The sequence below is a fragment of the Canis lupus genome, chromosome 12 (assembly GCF_048164855.1).
Source record: "Canis lupus baileyi chromosome 12, mCanLup2.hap1, whole genome shotgun sequence".
Taxonomy (NCBI): Eukaryota; Metazoa; Chordata; class Mammalia; order Carnivora; family Canidae; genus Canis; species Canis lupus.
Window position 1 is genome coordinate 12,528,696 of NC_132849.1, and position 14,869 is coordinate 12,543,564.

The 14,869-nt window shown below is 37.9% G+C and overlaps 1 protein-coding gene across 4 annotated transcripts in view; it reads left to right on the plus strand.

Moving 5' to 3' along the window:
- Positions 1-10: 10 nt before the first annotated feature.
- CSDE1 (cold shock domain containing E1) overlaps positions 11-14,869 on the plus strand; it is a 39,471-nt gene continuing 24,612 nt past the window's right edge. For 2 of the 4 annotated variants that reach the window (XM_072769686.1, XM_072769687.1), the window contains exons 1-3: positions 11-143; positions 7,846-8,233; positions 14,219-14,365. In XM_072769686.1, coding sequence (XP_072625787.1) covers positions 14,228-14,365 — 138 coding nt within the window. In that variant the 5' untranslated portion in view covers positions 11-143; positions 7,846-8,233; positions 14,219-14,227. The remainder of the gene's footprint in view (positions 144-7,845; positions 8,234-14,218; positions 14,366-14,869) is intronic. The other 2 variants (XM_072769688.1, XM_072769689.1) reach the window with 1 other exon arrangement.

Genomic DNA, 14,869 nt, shown 5'->3' on the forward strand with positions numbered 1-14,869 from the left:
CCTCCCCCCCCCCCAACACCCCGCCCCGCTTCCCGTGCACGCGCTCGGAGCCCGCAACTCTCGCGAGAGAAGCGAGATTTATTCCTACGTACCGGGCCGTGCTGCTTATGGCGGCGCTGGAGAGGGGGCGCTGAGCTGTTGGGGTGAGTACGACCTCGGGGTCCAGTTGGGGGTAGCAAGAAGCCAGTCTAGGGACAGATGAGAAGACCAAGACTAACGGGAGAGACTTCTGAGTCAAGGTGGGCACTCCTAGAGCTCCGGGCAGAGAAGATTTCCCCCTGAGTCTCTACCCTGGGCTTTTCCACCTGGCCCCCGTTTAACTGTCTAAGCTTCACGTCAGGCCTCAGAGCAGAAACGAAGAGCCTAGGCCAGGCAGCCGCGCGTGGTGGTGGTGGTGTCTACAGTGGGGGGAGGGAGCGAAAATGGAGGCTCCGACCGCAGCCAAGATGGAGGCAGGGGTGCGGGGCTCGGGCGCGGAGGCTGCTGGGAATTGTAGTCTAGCCACTTCCTCCTCTGCGGCTTGGTGGGGGAAACGGGAACTACAAGTCCCGGCGGGCGGGGCGAGGGGGTGGTGGCGCGGTCCTTTGTGTGAGACTGGAGGAGCCCGAGGCAGAGGGTGAGGGGCCTACTCTCACTGTGGACCGTATAGTTTACTGTCTTGTCACCTGCTCGAGGATCTGACTACGAGTATCAGAGCGCAGTGCGGTACTGGCGCCTCCTTCGTGTATGGACCGAGACCCTGCTCCATCTAAATGCTCAGAGCCTTTTCCCCGGCCACGTCTGGCACAGTAGCACACTCGAAGTGTCATCTTTACTTAGGCTCACCTGGAGCTGTCTGTCTTGAGTCTCAGCACCCAGCCTTCCCTTCTTGCTCCCCCTTCGGCTTCTTGAGAAAGGGAACCAATCTCTAATCTTAGGCACGTGGCTCCCTCTCTAATATCCTGGGATTAGGGCGTGCTGTTAGAGCTCAGTGGAGTCGTCCTTAACACCGTCTCTGGTTCTTTGGTGCAGGAGCCTGGCCTACATTGAGCAATGAACGACTTGGCTTCGTCATTCTTTGTAGTTTTTTAGAGCCCTGGTTGGAGACACTTGAGGTTTTTAACCGATATTTTATCAGTATAAAATTTTAGAGTCACAGTTCTTTTGCTTTAAGATTTTCCTTTAGAAACACCCAGACTGCTCCTTTCTTGCTTGACTCAAACGTGAGGCAGGGAACGCTCCCTAAAACAGCCTTCAGTCTGCAAACACAAAAATCTGAACATTGTAGGATGAAATTATTTTGCACCTCAAATGAGTGAAAGAATGTGGGCCTTTTTAAAAGAGTTTGGAGACAGGGCTGGAGATGGAGGGAGGACGCCCAATGGCACTGTAAAAAAATTTCCTTTGATAGACTTAGTTTTTTATAAGGATGCTATATGAACTGGCAGCTCTTGGCCAGAGCCACCGGTTTATAAAACGTAGGTACTAAGCTATAGCTCATGAGTTATTCTATATCAAAATGCTGAGTAATTTTCGAGTTTCTAGAAGATAAGCATTCTCAATACTACATTGAGGGGCAGTATAATAGCTTGGTGCTTTTTGGGTACTAGTGAATAATAGATGTTCTTGGTGTGGATAAGGAGAGGGTTTTTATGCCTGAATGGGCATATGCCTGAGTCATAATATCTAGATAAATATTCAACCTTGTTTCTATTTGTTTCCTTTTAGCCTTAGGCCTGAAATAAAAGAGATGGTAGTGGTTTGAGTGATTTTGCAGCTGCTCTGGATGTTTACCATTGAGATGAGTATTTATAGCAGCTGAGTTGAAAAGTAAAGTATTTGAGGCGCAGAAGATAGGTTTTCTTTTTTTGTAAATAAGTTCTGACTTCCCAAGTATGACCTTTAGAGTGTGGTTCTAGTAAATTCCTGCGAATCAAAAATGAGAGCATGAAAGCTGGCATATAGTAGTCCTGCTTTATTCCATTCCTGCTTTCCCCTCCACCCATCTGAAGACACACTGTTTGGGGGCATCCAGCATTTTTTAAAAATTACTTTATTTTAAATTGTGGTAAAATATACATAACATAAAATTTACCATTTTAACTTTTTTTTTTAAGTGTATGGTTCAGAGTTACTAAGTTCATTCATGTTGTTGTAAGGACCATACTTTTGACAAGGTAGTTGAAACATGGAAATGCTGTTTTGACAGACTTTAAGGAGCTGAATTTTAAGACTGTATTACAAAATAATAGTATTTTGATTTTGTTAAATAAACACCAAAAGAATTGATGTGTCTTCTTAGCTTTGTTTTTTTTTTAATTTTTATTTATTAAAGATTTTATTTATATTTCATGAGAAAGAGAGGCAGAGACACAGGCAGAGGGAGAAGCAGGCTCCCTGCAGGAAGCCCGATGTGGGACTTGACCCCAGGACCCTGGGATCACTCCCTGGGCCGAAGGCAGGCTCTAAACCACTGAGCCACCCAGGAATCCCTGTTTTGTTTTGTTTTGTTTTTTAAAACAAAAGGGAACCTACTTTGAGATCTTTGACTCGAACTATCTTATGGAGAGCTGTAAAACTTAGATTTTTCATAATAGAGAATTATGGCCACAAAAATTAATACTTTTGAAAGACTTAATGGCTAGAATGTCTCCAGGGTGAAATTGCTTTGGTAGGAATGATTTGTTTTCTTGTTTTCCATCATTTCTCGATGTTAAATTCTTTCTTGCCAAGTCAGGATTTTAAAAATTCCTTTGTCTACAAATTGGAATGTTTCCACTTTGATGTAGTTAAAAACCATGCAAAACTTTTTTTCAGTTAATCCTGCCATGTGCTACATTTTTCATTAGGGTTATTAAGCTCGAATATGATGTTCTGTAGGCAGCATTCTGTTCAGAAGTATTGAATGATAATTTTATTTTGGGGGTGCTTTTATATTATGTCCTTTAATGCTGAGGTAAAACTGTGTAGTTGAAAATAAACTGATTAGCAGTTTCTTCACAGTTACCATGTAGGCTGTCCATTGCTGTATCAAAAGGCCAGAAGATAACAAGTTTCTTATTTTCATTTCTGCTTCTCAAATGTAAGTTTAAGCTCCTGCTGTGGTCAGGTTTGCTGGATACTGCTCCTTTCATCTGTGAGAGTGTCTGCCCAAGAGCCTTTTGTTTGCTATTTATTGGGCATGCCAGTGCCTTTTGCCTTCCTGAGCCTATACTTGCTGTGACCAATACAGTAGACATTAGTTAGCCATGTGTGGCTGTTGTGCATTTATACTGTGAACATTCTGAAGTGAAATGTCTGTAACTGTAAATTAAACATTGGATTTCGAAGAAAACTTTTTTAAAGATTGATTACATACGGAAAATAACATTTTGGATATATTTCGTTAAATAGGAGACTTAAAGTCAGTTTCACCTGTTTCTTTCAATGTTACTTTGATTACCAGAAAAATTTTAATTATATATATGGCATGCACTATATTTCTGTTGGACAGTGCTGGTCTACACTATTTTCTTGTGTTTGGAGCATTCAGCTTCTTCCTACACTGGCATCTGTCCCATTTCAAAGTATTAGTATATTGTAAAAAACAGTTAAATAATAGATGGATATAGAACTTTAAATATCTTAGTAGCTGTTCAGGTAACTCAACCCATCATAATAGCTATTACTAAACATACAAAAAGATAGTTGCAACAATTTTTAATTTCTGCCTGACATGTTGCTGACTTTAATTATCTAAACTTTATCATTTTTGTAGATTCTAAAGTAAAAGTGAATTAAAGCCGATTAAGCACTTCGGTATACAAGTTATAGCAAAATATGACATACTTGTCTTGAGTTAAAGCATCAAGAAATAGGAATGGGGAAGTTAGGGTAATAATAATATTCATATACAACAGCAATAGAGACCTATGCTGCTTAATTGGATCTTTGCTCTTCTCAAAAAAAAAAAAAAAAGTACTTTCTGAAGAAAGTGGGTTAGGTGGGGAGACTATAGACTGGTTTAGCCTTTCATTACCCTTCTTCCCAACTAAGTGTTGTACAAACTCTGAAAATAATTTGTCAAAATGACAAACTGGGTTGTGATACATTTTAGATGGATTGCTGGCCACATAAGTTTTAGTTCAACATATATTTAGTGCCTCATATGTGCTTGATTTCTACTAGTCCTTTTGAGGTAAAGCAGCAAACTGGGGGGAAACTGTAAATAACAAAACAGGTGAGGATAATTTTGAGACAGGTGAAATAAGGAATAACTATTTGGGTTATCAGTGTAAGTAAAGGAATTAGCTTTAACTCCTAACTAAAACATTGACATAATAGTTGATTATTTACTAGGGATGCTACTGGTTGCAAACTGAGCAAAGGGAAAGGGAGTAGATTACTTAGCAATCAGAGAGACTCTCAGATCAACATTTAAATTGCCTTAGTATTTTGGTTGGTACTCTATTTCATGTGACTTGTGTCTAGCCTTTAAGGGTTACAGGGAATGCACTGTGTTTAGAGGGTTAAGGCAGAAGAGTTGTCAGCACCACTATGAATGTTAATAATCTTGGCATAAGTGCATAGCCAATTTTATTAAAATGCCCGGTGGGTACTTTTTAAGTGTTTCATTAAGCGTTAATTTGAATGAAAAGTGTTTAGTTAACCACAGAAATCTCATAGCTGTGAAGGTACTAATGAAGTGAAATTCTGCCACTTTCAGTTTTTCATGATAGTTGATGGGTTTGTTTGAGCTTTAATAGATCCTAATAGGCTTCATTAGTGCCCAAGACTGGCTCTGCAGTACTCCAGATTTAGATTCTGGAAGTCTCATTTCTGTGTTACTAAGTGACAGTACAGTTCTTAATACAATACCCTGGACTGGGTTCATCCAATTCAAGTTTTTCAAGATAGGTGGTTTTTCTTGATTTTTTCCCCCCAGGATATATTCAGTATTGTCCTTAGCAGTTTGATAAAAATTTTTGCCTGTTTTATTAGATAGCAGTTTTGAGGTCTTTCGTTCATATATGGGTGTAAGATAGTAAAATTAAACCAGTGTATCGAATCTGTATTTTTAAAAGAAGAGGTTACTTCTTGATGTGATAAGTAAGACTTTATACAGTTAACCAAAACAAGAATTTCAGAAGTTGGTAGAACTGTCTGCACTTAAATTGTGGTATCTTTTTCCTATTATGGATTAACTACCTTTTTGCTTTTGTAGTTTTTGTTACGGTTAAGTTTGGCGGTGCTGAGGGGGCCTGTGATAAATAAACTTGAGTTTGTTTCATAATTGGAGGAACAAGATACATAGAAATATGAAGTCAGCAAAGGGCAGAAATGACTTGGTATCAGAATAATGAATGGGAGGTACTGCCTTACACAGTGGAAATTAGTAATAATGGAAGGGTCAAGACTTTTTTGTCACTTGGAAGATAGTAAAATTATCTTTTGGGAAGACTCATATGCATGAAGAAGACTAGAATTCAGGAATCTCGCAAGGGTTATATTTAAGGATTAAGCAGGAAAACGCACCTATCTAGGAGAACTGGAGAGCAGTCAAAAAAGTAAAAGAAGAAAAGGTAGAATAGAGAACATCTTAAATAATGGTTCTTAAATCCTGGCTGCAAGTCAGAAACACAGGGGCCCAAGTTGGAGGGAGGATAATAAACCAACTCCTGGGACCTAACCCTAGTGAAATTAAAATAGAATCTCGAGGTAGGATCCAGGCTTTGGTTTTGTTTTTGTGTTTTGTTTTGTTTTTTCACTTAAAGTAATCCAGGTGGTTGGGTAGGACATGCAGCCAGGATTAAGAACTTCCTATCTAGGATGCTGGAAAAACGACTAAAGATTTTGGACAAAAAAATGAGGTGAAATTGGGATTTTATATCGATCAGTCGGGCAGTGTTATGTGAAAGAAAATGGAAAGGATTGACAGTGGAAGTTAAAGATGCGTTAGATACTTGGACTAAAATATGGCATCATTTAGGACATAAGATCTCTTGAAGGAAATACTGATAAGACTTGAAACATTGGGGGTGGAGATGGAGTGGGAAGAATTAAAGATAACAGAAGTGGCCCTACTTCATCCAGTTAAATTATTCTTTAAGTGGGGACTGGGCATAAGTATTTTTTAAAGCTTCCCATATAATTGGCAACCATTGCTCTAAGAAGTCTTTAGTCTGGGAAATGGAATGATCCAAATAAAATTTGAAAGATGGGCAAATGTAGTATTTGATATTTGAAGTAATCTAAAGTCAGGGAATGTTAGGTATAGCCATAAGAAAATAAAACCCAGCCACCTATCTACTGTTGATAAGTTTTCATTTTACATAATGTGAAATTGAAATTTTGAGAGATGAAGTGACTTGTTTGTGGCATTTTACTAGGTTGTGTCAGTGAATGGACTTGAGCTCCCCTGGTCTAGACTATTTCACAAGCTCTAGCCTCTCACCATATAGTCATTTTTATTTCTGATTTTAAAATAAATACACTGTTCTTTTTTTTTTTTTTTCATTTCTGAAACTAAGTCTATCCTTTTCTTCTCCCTGTGTAAATCATTTAGCTAATGGCACCGGTTTAGTTAATACTTGAATCAGTGCAAAAGAATCGTTTTTATGGTCATATAAAACACAGTTCTGTGGCTTATGTATTTCACTTCCCTGTCTTTTCTCATCTTGTTTCTTTTTTATAGATATTTCTCATCTATTTCTGGCAACAGCTCAAACGAGATTTCTGTTTCCTTCACTAAATTATCTCCCATAGGATTTCGAGACTTAATACCCTTTCATCAAGAGCTAAGACTATTTCCTGTTATATCAAGTTGAAATACTTCATAATCTGGCTCCACTACACCTGTCACACCGCATATCCCATTTCACTTAGAGCCAGCAGCCCTCTGTTCTGGCCAGACTAGCCTATTGATTCCTCTGAAACAACAAGCCACACTTGTTGTCACAGTCTTTCACATAATAAACCTCCCTTGATGTCAGGCATAGAAAATCATGGGACGCCTGAGTGGTTCATGGGTTGAACGTCTGCCTTCCGCTCACAGGATCCAGGATCGAGTCCTGTGTCGGGCTCCCTGCGGGAAGCCTGCTTCTCCCTCTGCCTATGTCTCTCCCTCTCTCTCCTTCTCTCCCTCGCTCTCTGTCTCATGTATAAATAAATAAATCCTTTAAAAAAAATCATATACATGGTCCCTGCTTTCAAGAACCTTAGAATTTAGTGGCATACCTGTGTTTGGCTTATGTGACATGCCTAGAATACTCAGCTGTTTTAATTCTCTTAAAAATTTACCTGTTTCTCCAGATTAAGCCTCCACTTCTGATTAAAAGTCTTCTCTGTGCTCACCATGTTGCTTCAATGTACATACAGTGGTGAATAATTAGTAGTTCTAGGAAATGGTATATGACACAGTACTTAGATATTGAGAAAATGAATTTTTGGCATTTTCTGTATTTTATATTCTGGTTTTTCTCCACCTGTAACTCTTGTCTTTTCAACAAGAGCGTAAATTATGCGATGACAGGAACTTCTTTTATTTTTCCTGTGTGGTAGCACGCCTACCACAGTGCTAGATGCTTATAAAACATTTGCGTTAAGCTGAATATTATGCTGTATAACTTAGAATTTATGGTGTGGTGGTGTCACCAAGGAGTGTGAAATAATTTCCCATTCTGAGTGTGTGATACCAAAGGAGGTAGTATCCATTAGCACTTGAAAGATTTCTCAAATAACATCAAATGAATGTGCCTCCAGGTTTCCTGCATTACTTGTTTAACCAATGATACTAAGTTTATGAAGAAGTGAGCTTATCCCTCTACCAACCCTCTGTCCTGGTTTTTTATGTAAATTATACTTAATGTCTTCATTTTGTATCTCTAGTATGAAGTGTAACAGAACAGACTTTACCACCTGAAACTTGCTGCTTCAAGTTCAGATCAGACAAGGAACAAACCTCGAAACAACAAGACCAAAGAAGAGTACACTTAAGTTGAAGACACAACACTTGATCTGAAACAAGAAGTTTGTGCCTACTCAACAGCTTTGAAAGAGCACTTCCCAACGCTGCTAGTAGTCTTTGTTTTCTTCAGTGCTGTACTGTGAGATTGCCCGGTGCAGCAGCAGTTGTATTCTTTATTAGCTTGATAGATCATTTTCTCTCGCTCTTTTTTTTTTTTAATACTAGCAACTTTCATCCTTTGAAACGTGTGCTGAAAAAGAAGAATCAGCAAATACTACTGAAAGTGCAATATTTGATTATCACTGCGAGGTAGGTTTTTCGTTTTTTTTCCAGCAAGAATCAGTTTATAAATTTTTAATTTCCTAATTGTTTTGGTCAAATATAAAATCTTTTTAATCTGTTCTCTTCTAACGGTATTCTAACAGTTTATATTCTCAACTAGTCTGAAAATATCAAGACTGGATTATTTAACTTATTGTCTTTTAATTAAACTAAAACAATATTTATGGCCAAACTATGGGATTTTTCACACAGGATTACATTTGTTAATATGTGTGTATCTCTCTTAATTTACTGGTCTCAGAAAGAAAAACTCACATCTGTACTGTTTCAAAGTTAGGGTTTCAGTTATGGATGCCCTTCACAGTCTGTGTTCAGAGGTCTCTCTAAAGGGATAGAGAAAGCTTAGAGAGAAGGGACATTTAAGAGGGAGAAGACTCCTCTGGTAGCAGCAACAGAATGACCAGATTCAGGGAGATCTGAAAGCATGTAGTATATAGTGAGTATTCCATTATAAACAGTAGGAAATACAGTTTTGTGGGTAGAGAGAGTAATTAGAAAGGAAAGTTTACTGGAGGCAGGCTCTGAAGGCCCAACTGTATTTGACTTTGTGGAGAAGTCATCAGATGTTTATATTTATAAGCAAGGGCTTAATGGGCTTTTTAAATTTCAAAACTGATATCATTTAGTTGCTTCAGATTTTAAAGATACACTTAAAGTTAGATATTCAGAAGTGTATCTTTAAAAACATGGTGCAACTTTTAAATGGATACGCTAAAGACAGGAAGGCCTGTTGAGAGCAGTGGATAGAATATAAGGAGGATAAAGGCTAGGGTATAGGCAGAGAAAGAAGCAATAGATGTTTTGGTAGTAGAAGTAATAGGACTTGGTAACCAAGTAATTGAATGTGAAGATGAGCCTGGGGGGAATTGATCTAGTCTATCCAGTTGTACAAGCTCGAAACCTCTGTTCATAGGAATAGGGAAATTTAATAGGGCCTTGCTGAAAGCTTAAATATATTGTGGAAATCTATTGCATTGGTTAGTTAGTAATCTGAAGTTGAGAAAATGTACTAGCAGGGAATGCTAAACTGGTTATTTGGGGAGGGAGGATTAAGAAAGGTAATTTTCCTTTTTAATCTTTAGTTTTGATTTTCTAAATTGGATAGAAATAAAGGCTTGAAATTCAGAAAGGAGTCCTCACTTTATAGGTTATAAATGAAGTGCCAGAGAATGTTGAAAGAAATAGAGGTGGCCAGGAAGGAATACCAAGGAAGATAATTTCAAGGAGAATTTGGTGGTAAACCTTTTTTAAAATGTTGTAGCAATCAAATAGAATGAGGAATGAAAATAGTAGGTTACTCCTAGGTTGTTGTCTTATAAAAGCCTTATCACCATTTCAGGAAGCACTTGGGTCTTTAATCTGCAATTTATTTAAAGGTTGATGAGCCTACTATGGTAATGACCTTACTGTGGACCAAAATTACTTCTTAGCTGAAAACTACCAATAATACCAATTTACTTAAATGATCTCTGTTCTCTAAACAGTCATATACTCAGTTTTAAGGCTGTTTTATTGTTTGCTTTTTCTGTTTGTTTCTTCTTACCTCATCTGATTTTTAAAAATAATTTTAGCCTGTCTCTAATTGTGCTGGGTTAGATGAGATAATGCAGATCGAAACTGTACAAGTTTTTTTGTTTATTTTTTTAAGGTTTATTTATTTGAGAGAGAGCACAGGTATGGCTGGGAGGGTCAGAGGGAGAGGGAGAAGCAGACTTCCCACAGAGCAGGGTGCCCTGCTCTCAGGACCTGGGATCAGACCTGAACCAAAAGCAGATGCCTAACTGACTATGCTACCCAGGTGAAAACTGTACAGTTTTATCTTGACTGTTCAAATGGATAAAAAAGACTGGAACTAAAGCTTCCATTTCATTTCAGAAATGGATTTAAAGTAGAAGTGCTTTTTTTTTTTTAGCCTAATCATCTCTTCGTGGAGTCTGCTTGTCCATGCAACCACCCCCACCCCACACGCTCACACACGTGCACGTACGCGCTTTCTCTCTCTCTCTCTCTCTCTCTCTCTCTCTCTCTCTCTCGGTCTCTCTCTCATTGAAATAAGTCTTGGGAAAAAAGACTGTGAGCCATGAAGTGAGTACTGGATTCTGTCCCCAATTACCATTTTAATATACCTTCCAAGTGTTTTCTTAAATCTGTGAGCATTAAACCAGATTTTTCTGGTCTTTTTTTTTTTTCTAATACATTTAAAATCATACTGCATAGATATCTCTTTTGTCATTTCCTATTGTAGCATAAGCATACATCCTTTCTAATGACTGCAAAGCATTTATATAAATTAGTGTGATTTCTTGAACCAACTTTAGACTAGGTTGTTTTCAGGTACTTTTCTGTGAATACATTTGTGCATGAAGTGTTGTCTAGGATTGCTCCAGGATCGGTTTCCTGCATTGGGATTATTAAGGAAAACAACACCACATTTTGATAAATGTTGCTAAACTGCATTTTCAGAAAGGTTGCACCATTTTACCACCATAAAAATATTTGAGCATATTCTTAACCTACTTTCTCACTATTTTTAAATCTTTAATTTTGGGGCAGCCCAGGTGACTCAGCGGTTTAGCACCACCTTCAGCCCAGGGCCTGATCCTGGAGACCCAGGATTGAGTCCTACATCAGGCTCCCATCCCGGAGCCTGCTTCTCCCTCTGCCTGTGTCTCTGCACCCCCCCCCCCTCACCTCTCTCTCTCTCTCTCTCTCTCTCTCTCTCTCATTAATAAAATCTTTTTTTTTTTAAATCTTTGATTTTTGGTGGTTTGATGAATGACTGATTTGCTTTATCAAAATTTTTTATTGCCAGAACTTGAAGTTTTTCTTGTGTTTTGTGTATAATGTTTAATGAATGGTCTTTAAGACTAATTTGTCTTAATACTTTGAGTATTAAACAAATGAGTGCCTAATATGTGCCACTAAGTGTTTGTCTAGTAGACTTTAGGGATTTAGCTTTGAACAAAAAGTCCTTGCCTGCATGGAGCTTCTATTCTAGTACAGTTCAGACTCCCTCATACACAGGGTCTATGTTCTAAGACCCCCAGTGGATGCCCAAAACTGCGAATAGTATCAAACCCTGTATAGACTGTATTTTTTCCTATACCTTCATACATGTGATAAAGTTTAACATAAATTAGGTACAGTAAGATATTAATATAGAGCAATAATAAAAGTTATGTGACTATGTCTCAGAATGTCGTATTGTACTGTACTTGCCCTTGTTGTAAGAAAGTAAGGTGCCTACATGATGAGATGAAAGAATGAATGACATACAAATAGTGATGTAGTGTGAGGCTGCTGTTGGCCTTCTGAGGTATGTCAGGAGGAATCACCTGCTTCCAGACTGCTGTTGGGGGGAAGGGGATAACAAATTGCAGACAGCAAAATATAGAAAGGGGCAACCATTAAGGAGTTCTTACTGATTTACTTAAATTTCTTTAATAATACGCTGAGGTATTTGTATTAGTTTTCCTTAAGTTTGAATATAAAAGCTTGTACTTTTCATATAATCAGTTATTTCAAATTTAGAAAGTCTTCCAAAACTTTTATTAGTAGATTTTTATTTGATATTTGTTGGAGTATTTAACTCTATCTTGAATATATATTTGTATGCTAAGGTGAGCAAATAAATTGATTTTTTCCCCTATTAAAAAAAAAGCCAAATAACGTTTATATTACTAGTCCTTTCCCTTCCACCCTTTTTTGTGGGTATATGTGCATCTTGATTTTTTTATAAAGAAGCGTCTGTTGAGCCTTCTACTTTTTCCATTGGAGTTACACTTTTATGTAATTGATGGTGCTATTTATTTGTTTATAGATTTCATTTATTTATTCATGGCAGAGATTGAGAGAGAGAGAGAGACAGGCAGAGGTTGAAGCAGGCTCCATGCAGGGAGCCTGACATAGGACTTACCCTGGGTCTTCTAGGATCACACCCCAGGCCAAAGGCAGCGCCAAACTGCTGGGCCACTGGGGCTGCCCTGATGGTGCTTTTTAAATGAACTTTCATTTGTTTAGTGGTGCTTCTTTAAAGTTTTAGTGGTACTGATTAAGAAAATTTTACAGTACCATAGAAATGTAGTCTAGCCTGAATTGTGAGGAATTCTTTGAAGGGAAGGTTGTTAACCTATTGTTTTATCTGAAATTGCTTGAGTAATAGGTTTTTCCTTAAAGAAAAGAACCCCAAATGGATAAAGGCTAGAGAAAGAAACATCAATCAGCAAAGATGCTAGGAGAAAGGAAATGCCCTTTTTCAGTTGTGTTTTGATGTTCAGTTAGAGGTGAAGTGAGACTAGAGAGCAATACAACCTAAGTTCCAGAACCTTTGTTGGGAAACAATTTAATCTTAGAAGGAAAGGATAGCTCTAATTCCTTGTAATTCTGTCTCATTTTCCCTTAGAAAAACAGGAGTCTTACCTTATGCCTGCAGGAATGTATGGTAGGACTTGGAGACTTGAGATTTTGTGTGACTTCATGGCCTGTTATAAATCACAGTATTGTGTTCTTACCTGTATGGTAATTAGAACTGTCATCCAAATAAGAGAAAAGCCCAGCTTGAAAAAGTCATGATCCAAGATATATCTTAGACCTAGAATAGTATTCAAATTAATTTGATCAAATTGTTAGTAAATCTAATAGCATGTACAATGTGTACATGTGTATGTACTTAGAAATCGTGATTATACTTGTAAAATCTAGTGATACAAATAAAGATGAAATAAGCAATATAAAGTTTACCTGTTAACAGTGCAGAAACTTTCCACTTTCACTTAAAAATACTATATCTAAATGCTTAGCTTTTTGTTTTTGTTTTTTAAAAGATTTTATTTATTCATGAGAGACACACAGAGAGAGGCAGAGACATAGGCAGAGGGAGAAGCAGGCTCAATGCAGGGAGCCTGATGTGGGACTCAGTCCTGGGACTCCAGGATCATGCACCCTGGGCCGAAGGTAGGTGCCAAACCGCTGAGTCACCCAGGTGGGAACCAGGTATCCCTAAATGCTTAGTTTTTAAGTGTTTAAAAACTTTATGCCATCATGAATTATTGTCTGAGGAACAGTATATACACATGTAGTGTGTTTTATTTTTCCTAGTATCCGTCTGTATCATAGTCTTGATATTAACATTTTGGCAGACTTGTTGAGATCTTATTAAATGGTCGTTTTATGTTAAGATTGGAGGTCAAAGAACTAGTACTAGGATTAGAAGTGTCTGGTCCATTCATTTTCTTTGCATGTGCTTGCCTTATTAGGATTATTTTCTATCTCAGATTCTTCAGTCATTTGCCTGTTTGTTAGGGCAATTTAGCTAAACTAGCTAAATCTGTATGTCCACTTAATTGGGCAAATACCAGTTGTAATATGCTGAAAGTAAATGAGTGAGGCTTTCACTTGTCAGCCTCTTGTGGAGTTCTTCACCCTTCCTCACAACACCCAAGTAGTGTGTGTGATATGTGATGTGATCTCACCCACCAATTCAGTGAGTACTCTCTCGGAAGTGCATGGTAATATTTATAAAAGGTAAATTTTTTTATCTCTGGGCAAAATGAATACAGTTGTAATATTTTCTTCCCACACCCCCATTGGATTACCTTGTGTATACTCTAGGGAGACAGGTAATTGAGAATATTGGATTCTTTGTTAAATTGTGAGATGTTGAGAAGAAATCGGGCTGAATTGTGTCACTGTAGCAACCACCAGAGAATTTTTATGGCATTTAAAAAATTGTCAATGTTGTGGATTAGGAATTGTGAAAAGATTTTTAAAAATGTATTTCATCTTGACCTTTTAATGTTAACACAATAATTTCTTTCATCAATAGAAATCTGATTGAATGAGTTATATTTTTGTTAAAGTAACCTGGTAAATCCGAAAAGATAAAGTTGATTGTCAAGTGTGTGCTAAATTGTTCTTGATCATAGTTATAAACATTGTGCTATGTTATCACAGCTGTTTGAGATGGAGAACGTTTTTACTGTATCATCAGATCCTCATCCCCCTCCTGCAGCCCCTCCTTCACTTTCTTTACCTTTATCTTCATCTTCTACCTCATCTGGGACTAAAAAACAAAAGAGGACCCCTACGTATCAGAGATCTGTAAGTCAGGAAAACAGTCATCCCAGCTTATTTTGCTTTGTGTTAAGAGCATGATTTAGGAGGACCACTCATTTTGGTTGAAATAACCTGCAAACTCACTTTCTAACGTCCCTTGCCATTTCCTTCACCTTCAGTCAGGAAAGTTAAGTTTAATCGTTTAGGGTCTTGCTACTCAAAGTGTGTCTGAGAACCTAAAGCATTGGTATCCCCTTGGGAGCTTGTTAGAAGTGGGGAATCTCAAACTCCTGCCCCTACTAACATCAGTATTTCGTATTTTAACCAGATTGCCAGGTAGTTGAAGTTTGAGGAGCCCTAGTTTAGAGCTCAGATTGTAGATAGGCCTTCCTAGTTTGAATCCTCTACCATTTGACTTTAGCAAATCATTTAACCTTTCTGTGTGTTACCTCATGGGTAAAATGAGGATAATACTACTTTCTCATGGGCTTTGTAAGTATACTATGTAAGTATATTCAGTGTTCAGAACGATGGCTTTGATTTGCATGA